The sequence below is a fragment of the Rattus norvegicus genome, chromosome 19 (genome assembly GCF_021556685.1).
Source record: "Rattus norvegicus strain SHRSP/BbbUtx chromosome 19, alternate assembly SHRSP_T2T, whole genome shotgun sequence".
In the NCBI taxonomy this organism is placed as follows: domain Eukaryota; kingdom Metazoa; phylum Chordata; class Mammalia; order Rodentia; family Muridae; genus Rattus; species Rattus norvegicus.
The window spans coordinates 36,455,420-36,467,240 of NC_141552.1; the positions used below are offsets into that span (position 1 = coordinate 36,455,420).

Sequence of the window (11,821 nt, forward strand, 5' to 3'; positions counted from 1 at the left end):
AGGAGGCAGTTATGGCGGTTGGAGGTGGGGGTAGAGGCAGAGGAGGGATGGGAGAAGACTGAGGAGTTTCCCTAAAAGACAAGAACAGACACCATCCTTACTAGTCCAGAACCCACGCCAATCCCACCCCACCCCTGAAATGCCCAGTCCACTGCCAAACCTCCCCACACCAAGTATTCACAGCTTCATCCCCACTGTGCTTATTTCTTATTTTTTTTAACTTCTTATTTATTCTCTGTGAACCTCACATCCTGCAGCTCAACTCCATTCATCTGCCCTCCCCTCAGGTCTGCACTTCACCCTTGCATCCTGCTCTAAATCAGAGCAAAAATAATCTTCGTGTGGAAGCTGAATAAAGAAAAAGAAAAAAAAAGAAAATTTGTACGCAAAAACTGTGTCAAATTTTAAGATGAAAGACATAAACGCTTAAATTGTTTGGAATTAATGAAAGTACATTTGGTCTCAGAAGACTTATTATGGTTAATAAATGCAAGTTATGATAGATAAGGGATACAAAGCTTAAAAAGTGATAGAAAATGATTTAGGTACAAAATTTTAGACTAATATAAATTAGATAATGAAGTACCTTCTCCAATTTTGCAAAATATGAACAGACAGAATATTGTGACAGTAATTCTTACCTGATGCATCTCATTAGTTTTCTTATTTTTAACAAGCTTATTAATGTTAAATTAAAGGTATTTCTTGGAGTAAAAGGGGAAATGCTGAGGTACTCTCTTTGTACTAAGGTGTGTCAACTTTCAATTGTTAGTTCTGTACTGGCAGTGAGCTAAGTGCTGGCAGGATTTCTCTTGTCATTTCTATGTCCCATCATCAGCTTTGCTATTTTGTGGATGTTTGTCCTTCTCCGTCGCGCCCACCTCGACCGGCAAGGAAGACGCAACACCGTTGGATCCTTCTCAATCAGCCTTTATTGTAGGAACACCTTATTGATGATACGGGGACCCCGGGGAACAAAGGCACTCGCCTTAAATACAAGACAGGCCGTGGCTGTAAATTTGTCCACTGGGGATTGGTGGAGCATGAAATACCTATTTAGCATGAATATCACCCTGGCCTTGTAGGTGTTGGGGATCTGCCAACACATGCGCTGTAGGTGTTTACCACAAACGACCACCGGATGTTGGCGCCATCTTTAGCCGCTCCCTCACCAGCTCAACACAAGCTAAGAGATGTATCAGGTGTTGTCTCACTGCCGATTAGATGTAATAAAGATCTGATGGCCAAGAGCTGCGTCAGGAAGTATGTGGGCAGAACTTCCGGGCATAGAGAGGGACATAGGCAGAGGCAAGCTGAAGCAGGAGATTCAGAATAGACATGGGCAGGAAGAGATATGGAACAGACTACAGCAGAGGGGTAAAGAGCTAAGCAGCAGGTGGGTCTCAATGGTAGAAGAATAGGGTTAAATTTTAGAGAAGATGAGGGACTGCCCAGTGAAAGGCCTAAGATTCAAACTATGTTCGAATTTTCCATGTCCCATTTACATCTCAGGCAGCTCTGTGAAAATAGTACACAATACAGTATTAACATGGCTTTGAGTCTGTGGTTTGGTTACTTTTGGTCACTGTTCCTCAAGACTGCAGGAGAAGGAACAACACACAGGGCAAATACATGAAAACCATGTGCAGCTTAGAGTGGAAAAGATCACTAAGAAGTTTAATGTCACAGCAAAGTCATGTGCTGAAGAGGAGGGTGACATAGTTAAGGAGATGAATGTTATTAACGATAAGCCTCCTGCCTCTGTACTGTAGAGATGTGGAAGGTGTCCTCAAGGCAAGACTCTTACCAATTAAAGTTCCAACTTGGAAAAGGGAGCTCAATAGATTTCGTGCTCCTACAAAGCAAGTGCATAGGGAAGCTGCTGCAGTTGTCATCCAAGCAGGCAGCTGACAGGTCAGTGCACCTCATGTGGCACGGAATTTGGAGGAAAAAAGATTTTAAGATTCAGGATGACATGAACAGGACCAGGCGACTCTCGCATTTATGTTTTTATTATTTGAGGCTTGAATTAGAATGATACTCATAGTCTGATGTTTTTTAGTTTTCTTTCATTATTTTATCTACATTTCCAATTTATCTCCCACTCCATGTTTCTCTACATGACCCCCTCTTCTGTCCCCCACACCCTCTCCCTATGAGATTGCTCCTCCACCCGCCAATTCACTCCCGCCTCAGTGGCCTAAGTTCCAATATCATGGTTCATGAAGCTTCCTCAGAAACAAGGTTCTCCCGTCCCAGTGATCCCAGATAAGCTGGTCCTCTGCTACATATCTACCTGGAGCCATGGGCACACCCTGATTCTTTTATTAGTTACCTTAGTTAAGGTGTCTCTTCACAGCAATAGAGCAGTGACTGACAGGCTTAAATTCACTTTGCATCCCAATTGCTGTCCTTTCTCTTGTTACTTCTCTCCCACAGTTCCTCCCCAATGTCCTCACACCATCTCCTCTGAGAGTAGAGGAATATCCCTCAGAGTGTGCCTCCACCAAGACACATCAAGTTTTTGTAGGGCTGGTGCATCTTCTCCCACTGAGGCCAGGGAAGACACCTGAGTTAGGGTATCAGATTTCACAGACAGGCAAACCTTTGGGGATAGCCTCGGCTCCAGTTACAACAGTGTATGTAATACTGTATTAAACTTAGTAAGGTTTACTTACCTTCACCTAGCAACTCATCCTGAGAAACAGTGTTCTGGCCTGATGCTTTTGTTTTCAGCCCTATCTTCCTCTTTCTTCTGTGCTTACCACTGTAACACAGGAGAAGCTTCTAATATTAATGTTGCCAGATCTTTCCAGTCTTGGGGGATAATTCTATTCTGAGTTGTATATGGATTTAATATCTTCTTTACGTATGATGAATATATACTTCAGGAAAGGACTGCTTCCTTGTTTCTATTAATATCTAATATGACGAAAGTATTCTGATTAATATTCCAGAATCTTAGGCCACCAGGTTGGTATGTCATCACTCACTGAAGTGAGGTGAATTTTATAACACCTTTTGGCCACCCACTTTCAATGTCATTATGTGGTATTGCCTTAGGCTCTTTTCTACATTCCCCTGGCTTTGGCTGAGTATATGTTTGAGGTCTCTCTGTGACTGTGCAAAGAAGTAAGAGCTAGGGCTGGGCCACAAAATAAGAAAGTACTTGTTCATCCAAAAACAAAAAACAAAAAACAAACAAACAACCAAAAAAAGCTCTAGGGTTAAATATCGGTGCTAGTGCTGAACTGCACTGCCAGAAGGTATTTTTTATTAAGTAAATAACACTATCTTGGGGCTGATAATATGATAAAATATCCTGCAACATAAGTTTGCAATGTTACCTGCATTTTATAAATCAAGTCTGACCACCGTTTTGGTTCTTTCCAATCATGTCTGAGTGCATCATCCCGGGAACCCCAAAGAAAATCAGAAATGGGTTCTTGAAGCTGTTGCACAGGGCCAGTATAGACATGAATATTACAGAGGACACCTTGATTCTTAACACAAGGGATCATTTCTCCATCCCTCTTGTCACATAATTTATGACAAGATGTCACCTTTCCTAACCTTAGCTTCTTTTCCTAAGTGCTGCTGAAGGGAAGATTTGGTGTCAAGAGGTCTGGACTCAAACCACAGGAACACTGAATTCATTTAAATAGGTGTAGTTTATTGAATGCACACACCAATACAGTTCAACCAGAGCAACAGCTCACAACTGTGTACTGGACATTGCTAGGCCCAGCTCATTGCAAAATCCACATGGGCTAAAGCACAAGTGCTGGAAATGCTGCTGTCTCTGGGCCCTGACTCGGGTCATTTTACACATAATTGTTCCTATTTTCCTTGAATCTAATGGGTCCTATGCGAAGCTCATAGTTGGGGAACTTGTTAAGATTAACAAACCTCATGACATACAGAACATAACAGGGTTTGTGACCAGCACCACACAGTTCAATGTCAGGTTTTTTTTTTTTTTCTTTTGTTAGTTTGTTTGTTGGCATCCATGATGTGGAGGCGTATTACAGAACAATAGAAAAGAGCTGGCTGCTGTGTAACAAATTTGCTGCTATTAAGGTAGGTATGGGGGCAAGACTTCAGCAGTAGCCCTTAAGATGGGAAGGAGATGATGTGTTTGATACCTGAAAGGAGCTGCCTCAGTGTGTTTCTCTGCCTGCTCAGTGCCCATTCACCATCACTCTGTCCCTGAAGAGGAACTCAAGGTCTGCCCCCTGCTGCCTGTGAGCCAGGACAAGGCACAGAAAGGCAAGGCCACAGCACTTGTTTCCAATTCCACAGTAATGCTGGATTTCCAATAATGTACTTGTATACACAAATACAGTGTGGTAAGTTACAATAGATACTAATCATTTCTCACATACGGCAGCAGCTGATTGACTATAACTAATTCTATTTAAAAAAACAAAAGAAACCTGGCTCTTGTGGAAATATACAAAGAAATATCCACGATGGTGGGCAATGAATTCTGCCATGGACTGAACTCAGAAAGGTGGGGTTGTGAGAAAGATGCATGGTCAAATAGCCCACCAGGTTCACATTGTGTCAACTTGATTTAATCCAAGGACAAAGAAGTGGAGTGTCTCTGATGGCTTCCTTCTAACCCCTTGAAAGGATCCCTGTGTATTGGCCTCAGTACATCACACTTCTTGATGGGGCAACAACACTAAAGGAAGCTTGAGATTGTCATAGGCACAGTGTTATGCTACATATACAGAGTAGATAATACTACGATGTTCAGATGATGATATCCATTTGTATGCACTCTTAAGGTGAACCTAAGGAAAGAGAGTTCAAGGTCCTTAGAATAGAAAGATCAGTCCCAGTTTTATTTCTACCATTCCAAACTGAACGACTGGTAGGGAGAGAATGGTAGATAATCGAGAATTGGTGGATGATGCTTTGAATGAAGGGTGGGTTTCTGTGCTGGTATTAGACAGGGTCTCAAGTATCACAAGTTGCCCTCTCCCTGGCTGGCCAGGTTCACTTTGAGCTCAGATAAACCTGCTTCCACTTTCCAATAGATAGTCTTACAAGAGTGGCCTCCAAGGACTGTGAGGACAGCATTAGCCTTTGACAGTTGAGGTATGTAACCCACAACTATAGTTTTAGCCACGATTTCCCATGTCTACCAGCTATTTCAGATTGTTGCTGTTCTATGCCTGACAATCAAGGACACAGAAAAATAACCTGATAGAGAGCAAGGACATGGTAATCACATCCTTACCTCTTCTGTACGTTCTGGATGAGGTTTGTTAAAATTCCAATATTGCAAAAAGCTTTATATAAGGCCCATCACATCAAGGGTCACTGTGCACTGTTCTATCTAAAATGTCTAATCAGAACTGACCACCAGATAACACTTCCTGCAGTCCTCATATGAGAAGCTTGAGATTTTGTTTTGACTTTTTCTTTTCTCTGTCTTTCTTATTTTTTGCTATATAAATTGAGAGAAAGATAGGGCCATGAATTTGCCCCCAAAATTTGAACTATGGATGTGATCAATCAGTGTTAGTGTGTGCATTCTATAAAGTATTCATTTTTCACTATGATAGATGCTTTTGTGTTTGGTGTGGTGGCCATTTCCCAGAGTTCAGGTGCTGGGACCTTGCTCTATCCACTTAATGATGTTTATAGCCTCATTTTAGACGTTTATCTGCACCCCCTATATCTCTTGACTATTTTATTTTTCTGGTAGAAGCTCATGGTATATCTTACTCAGGCCTGTGAGCAGTGCTCCTTTGGCGACATTGGTGCAGAGAGGAGAACCCCACAAGCAGCATGAGGTTCCCTTCATTGGTGGCTCCAATATTGCACTTTCCTCTGCCAACTGGTCTCCACATTTTGTTAGCACCTTAAAGATGTCAACTCTTTCTCCTAAGGAATATTCTGGCAATTATCCATTGCTAAGCACATGACTTCATGAGTGTTCCCCTAACACACACGCATGTTGTAACCTACCATGCAGACTATTTCTTGATGTGATATAAAGCACCTGTACATAATGAGACAGGAGAACTTTTGACTGCATATTCAAGCTGGTGTGAAATCTCAGGAAGTTTTAATGGCTAACATTGGTGAATGAGGACAATTTGAGTTAGGATGAGACATTTTTGGGGCAAGATATGGAAGGAAACATTCATTTAGATGCATAGGAATTACTAAGGTTTTTATAATCAAGCCTTGAGGAAAATTTGGCTTTGGAAGCAGGAGATGCTCAGTGGCTCTCCCCAGGAAAGTCTCCTGGAAAGGGCACCTCTGCTTTTGCTCAGTACAGGGAGAACATTAGCAGGGAGGCAAAGTCTGCTCCCCATGACATTAGCTGTCCCTTCTTGGACATTCTATTGTCTCCTAGAGAGTTCTGGCATCCTCTGTGATGTCACCAGACATCAGTGACAACCAGTGCCCTAGTTTCTCTCAGTCTGAGTCTGGCAGTTACAAGCTAAGACATGTTTTCCCATCTTCGCAAGCGTTTTGGGAGGGGGAACGTCGATTCTGGAGAGACTAGAGTGAAGGAGTCTGGCCTTTCGTCTCAAAGTAATGATGGACAAAGACAGCGCTTCTGGGGAATGTGGAGTAAGTTCTGGGCAGTGTCTGTTGAGCTTCCTGTCAGGGGGGCTGCAGGCTTAAGCTCACCTTTCTAGCAATGGGCCACAACAACTGGAGCATCTAAAAAGGAATTGAATTTCCATGAATATCACAATTCCTGAAAGTCAAGGATTTCAGAACTTTAGTTTCCCTATCCCCACAGGGAGGATATGGTAAGGCCAATGCTATTGTACTGTGAACTTCTGGTCTTTACTTTTACAGTTCATGTGTTATGTTACATTGACATAATAGCACCATCAGGAGTCATGGAGGGTCCACCTTTTCTGAGATTAGACAGGGCAGCAATGTATTTCACTATCATTGCTTCTTTAAATACAGTGGATATCTGACAGAGTAACAGGGAGAGAATTGTGCTCCAGGCAATAACCTTATGTTCTTAGACCTCCTCTGATTTCTTCTAACTGGCAGGGTCATCATTAGCTTTATATATTAGAGGTTGTGTGTTACACACATTTTTCTAAAATATCAAAACTGTTTGGAACATGTGGACCAAGATTCAGCCTGTAACCTATTGGAACTTCTGGGGCATTTTTATTTCATATGGGGGATTTGATAAATCTGTTGAACATGTCCTTCCTGGAAATGTGTTTTAAATCCAAAGTTGTTGGCCTAGAGTATCAGGGTAGGACATCTGAGTGTCTCCAATCACTCAAGGTTTGTGGATGGTGAATTTATGGTGAGTTCTGAAACCACAGCGGTGAGGGTCCTGAAATAAAGCTGTACCCTGTTCAGCTGATAATAATCATGGAGAAGCCATCTCCATGGTACATGTAAGCACGTGATGTCCGGCATAGGGAACACCTGGCTGCTTACATCTCTTGGTCTCTATAGAGTAGTGGGAGAACTGAGATCCCCTGAGGAGGTCTCTTAAGCATAGGCCAATCGAGTAGCAATGACACTGGGTTCTAGGCTTGTTCTCATGTTTAGGAATCAGTGTGGTCTATGTACACTCTATGCATTCTCCCCATGGATGTTCACTTGTGCTCTTCTACCTACAGACGCTGGGAGAGAAACATCATCCCCTGAAACTGCCCTAAGCGAGAAGCAGGCCAAGAAGGAAAAGGAAAGGCTGATTAAAGAGCTGCAGCTCATTACCGAGGAGAGAAATGACCTGAGAGATCGCCTGAGGTTTCTGACAGAGAGATCTATGAAAAACAAGTATGAATTGCTCCAAACGTTCTTGTTTCAATCCTGGGTCTGCAAGGTCACCTTCATCTCATCCTATTAAGGTTTTGGGTTCTAGAAAGCTGTGCCTCCCTAACCACCATGTGCTAAACCTCACCTCCCATATAGAGGAGATTCAGAACCTGACCCCTCCTGAGGAGCGAGATGGACAATGGACTCATCTGCCTCCATTTATTGAAAAGCAGGATTTTCAGGGATAAAGTGAGGGAGAGTGAGTTCCCAGTGTGCATTTGCAAAACCCTTGACAGCTGGTGGCTTTGCAAGATTGTAATTGAAGTGAGTTTATGGTGAGTCTCTGTAAGTGCTAGGCAGGTGACTCAGTACTGGAAGATCCAGGCAGCAGCCTGAGGGTCCTGGTCCCAACTGTTCATCTCAATGCTTGACTAGAAGGTCTCAGGCTCAGGCCTGTTTGTTATTGTCTGTGTGTCTTGCCCTCTGAGACAGCAATGGTGCATGCATTTCTCCTGGTTCTCACAGTGCTCTCTGTTTCCATAATTATCTTTCTCTTTCTCTGACTCTGTTTGCTTTTCTCTTTTTTGTGGGTGTGTCTCAGTCTGTGAGTCTGTGTGTGCATACATCTCAATGCATATGCACAACTTTTATATGTTTATATTTCCCTCCACACTTGGAATCTAGGAGTCTATGTCTTGGCTTGAGTATTTACCTGTAACACTTTCATGGTGATGTGAATGCTTTGTTCTGGGAGCCCCACTGTCAACAGCACAGTTCTTTGTCTATGTGGCCACGTTTGTCTGTACATTTGTATTCCTTGTGCAGATTATAATTTTGGGTTGATATATGGTCTGTTATCAGGACAGGAAAAAAGAAATCACAGGATTCTGGGTGTGTTGGGGGTGGGGGAGCATGGAGAGGTGTGGCCTAGGCTCTTGATAGCTCAACTGGCTTGACTGCAGATTTCCTCTTGATTGAACAAAGGGAGCCAGGGAAGCCTCCATCTGGATGCTGAGATTCTGGTGTGGTGGATGCAGAAAAACACGTTTCTGAAGCTGAAGAAGATCCAATATGTAGAATTCAGAAGGTGTCCTTCCAGAACTGGTGTAGTACAGGACCCACCCTGAGTTCATATATTCCTAAATGCAGATGTTCATTGTATTCTATCATTGGGGCCAGGCCACACTTCAGGCCAAATCCATACTATGAAGACCTGGAGAGAATGGAGGAGGAGATCATACCAATTCTGCACAACTTAGAGATGGAGAACACTGAGATCCATGAGAACAACCATAAGCTGCAGAAGGAGATTACCTTCTCTAGGTAAGTCCTGGTCAGAAAGGCTATCACCTGTGGAATGGCCATTTCTGACTTTCTTTGTTCTGGATTGGACGGTCTTCAGCTATGATTCTATCTCTTGTGCTGTTTACACATCAGTGTGCCAGGGTCATTAGGACTCAGTTTTCAGTTCCATAAAAGACTGTTACTCATCCCAGGATTGCCTAGGCATTTTCAGAAGGCTCCAGATAGAATAGTACTGATTGAATTCAGCAGAATTTTATTAGGCTGACCTGGGCCTCTGGGGTCATACCAGGTTTTACAACGCTCAGTGTGTGGACCACATGGTTAGCATGACCTTCCCTTGGTTCTACTGACCTCCTTTCAGGGTGTTTGCCAACTACTAATTGATGTTGCCCCCATGCATTGGGCTTTCATGGATAGTTGTAGATCCATGTTCTTTTTGAGAGATGTGGACACTAATTGGTGCTCGGGCCAAGCAAAGAATTTATTCTTCCCTGAATTAACTCTTTGTGGTTTGTGCAGCAGCATTATATGTGTCGAGATGTATTTTATTAAGTCTTCATGGGTATCTGGGACCTGGTAGTGTTAGTGGCACTCGGGAGTAGGAATGGGAGAAAGGGGCAGCATGATCTTACTATGCAGGCTGTATTTCCAGAAACCTGCTCAGCCAGCTCCTGATGGAGAACACATGTAGGAAGAAGTTGGTCCCACTGAAGCAGGAGAGCAAGGAGGTACATCTTGATTGTGCACTGAACCAGAAATATTTGGTTGACTTCAACAAGAAAGATAAAGACCAGCAACGTCCAGACCCACCATCATCAGGTACAGACGAGCAGCTGTTAGCTTAACAATATCTGATAAAATTTGCCAATTTGATACATCTTTGCTTTCTACTACCACCTTTCTAATTTACAATCCCAACCAGCAATCACCTCATGTAATGGAATTGTTCATTGCTCTGCCTATGCACAAGTATTCTCGGAAGTTAACCCCTTTTCAGAGACTGAATAATTTTGCAAGTATATTTGTCTGCTCTTTTTGAAGCTGCAGTATAGAAATGGTGACAGATTAATAACATACCTCATTATTGCATATCCATGTGATAGATTGGATGCTATGTAGAGTTTTGAACAAGTTCTTGGTTCTTTGACAAATGACACTCTGTGGTCATGCGACTTCTTGTGTAGGAAGCACCTTTCCGGGATAAGAACCAAGTGCAAATGTCAAATTAGTACTTGTCATTGGCTTTAACCTTGGTGACATATGGACATCTCCTTTCTTCCTGCAACCCAATGAGGTTCCTTCCATTGCCCTGTTCTTGGTTTGTACTGGTATAAGTCTGGGTCCCATATTGGCAGCCCACATTACTGTGAGGCTCTCTGGAGATTTTGCCCTGCCCACAGATTTAGCAACAATGATATCAGTTAAAAGGTCCATGTTGACTGTCCAATAGAATTGAGGTGGTAGAAGGCTGCATTCTGACAGCTGGCTTGCATTTCCCCACCAAATCAGTGTCTGAAAAACTGCCTTCCTCTCCCAGGTCTCAGAAAGTACAAGAGAGCTGGAATTGGACACACACCAGTAAGAGAGCTTCCTGAGGAATAAGTTGCTTTCTCAGGAGTCCCTGATGACAAACATCCTGAACGGTAACAACATTTTTTGGATGAGTATTCTTCCTCAGAGTTAATTTGTCATTTCTTAGAGACCCTAAATTTATATAACACTAAGCCAGTCTGACTGAATGAGGTCTTACTAATTTCTTCTTCAGAAAACACCACTTGAGAGACAACTTGGGGGACTGCCTTTCATTATGTGTGCTAGAGGAGAAACAGCAATACATCTGTGCTTCTAAATGTTTGTTAAGAATATGCTGTTTAGAAATATTTTTGTTATGATTTTAATTGAAGTTTTCTTTTTGTTGTTTCATATTTATATGTTCTTGTTACTATTTTTCACTTTCAAATATTTTTACATATTTTTATTTATTCATTTTAATCCTGTTTTGTTGTAAAAATGTATTTGTTATGAATAAAAATTGAATTCTATCTCTTGACTCTTAAGACCATCATTCTTACTCAAGGATTCTGTCCTGTGGGCTTAGAACTGACAGCTGGAGATGGATCTCTGCATGTTCCATGGAGCCTGGGCTAATAAGTGAATTCAAAGTCACCAAGGGGTACCCAGTGTGATAGTGTCTTTTGTGTGGATAATGTGGCTGTTTCTCTGATACACACTTTATGATGTAATCACTGACATACTTTACCTAATTGTTAGGGTCTATGTGGTTCTTCTGAGAGAGCACAGATGCTCTAACTGTGAGTCATCACCACAGCTCCTGCAGGTGGCTTTTGTTATTCCACATGAGGTGCTGTATTAGGTGGACAGGATCACCTCCAAATAAATAGAGAGATCTCAGGAGATGTGTATTCACAGGGAACTTACTGAACCATGCACGCTCAATGTGTTAGGTTGCCAGGCATCCCTACAGGGCTCTGGTGTTTCCACTGCTCATTGTGGGTCAGGATCATCCTCCAGCATCACTTAGTTTCCTTATTAGAGCAGATCTTTCACCTATTATCAATGATGACCACATGTATTATGCACATGATAAAATACAGAATAGAAACTAGCTTCCTTTAGGCCAGATTGGCATAATGGGTTTTTTGATTGTTAGCAAGAAAATTATTTTAACCTGAGAAGTTTAGGGAAGAACCTCAAGAGCATCCATAGTGAATGTAGCCTGCAACTGTGA

The 11,821-nt window shown here is 42.4% G+C and overlaps 1 protein-coding gene across 1 annotated transcript; it reads left to right on the top strand.

Annotated features, from left to right (window-relative positions):
- The first annotated feature begins 6,440 nt into the window (after positions 1-6,440).
- On the top strand, positions 6,441-11,114 carry LOC134483308 (disks large homolog 5-like). The gene is made up of 6 exons (XM_087596619.1): positions 6,441-6,597; positions 7,629-7,788; positions 8,947-9,090; positions 9,725-9,891; positions 10,610-10,715; positions 10,838-11,114. The coding sequence occupies exons 1-5, from the start codon at positions 6,471-6,473 to the stop codon at positions 10,672-10,674; spliced, it is 663 nt and encodes a 220-aa protein (XP_087452745.1). The 5' UTR covers positions 6,441-6,470; the 3' UTR covers positions 10,675-10,715; positions 10,838-11,114.
- Positions 11,115-11,821: the final 707 nt, after the last annotated feature.

What these genes read in the sequence shown, in the direction of transcription:
- LOC134483308 (XM_087596619.1), top strand. Translation starts at nt 6,471, where the DNA reads ATGTTTTCCCATCTTCGCAAGCGTTTTGGGAGGGGGAACGTCGATTCT. An exon ending in GCGCTTCTGGGGAATGTGGA is followed by an intron (nt 6,598 to 7,628) that starts GTAAGTTCTGGG and finishes TTCTACCTACAG; the next exon opens with ACGCTGGGAGAGAAACATCA. An exon ending in GAGAGATCTATGAAAAACAA is followed by an intron (nt 7,789 to 8,946) that starts GTATGAATTGCT and finishes CATTGGGGCCAG; the next exon opens with GCCACACTTCAGGCCAAATC.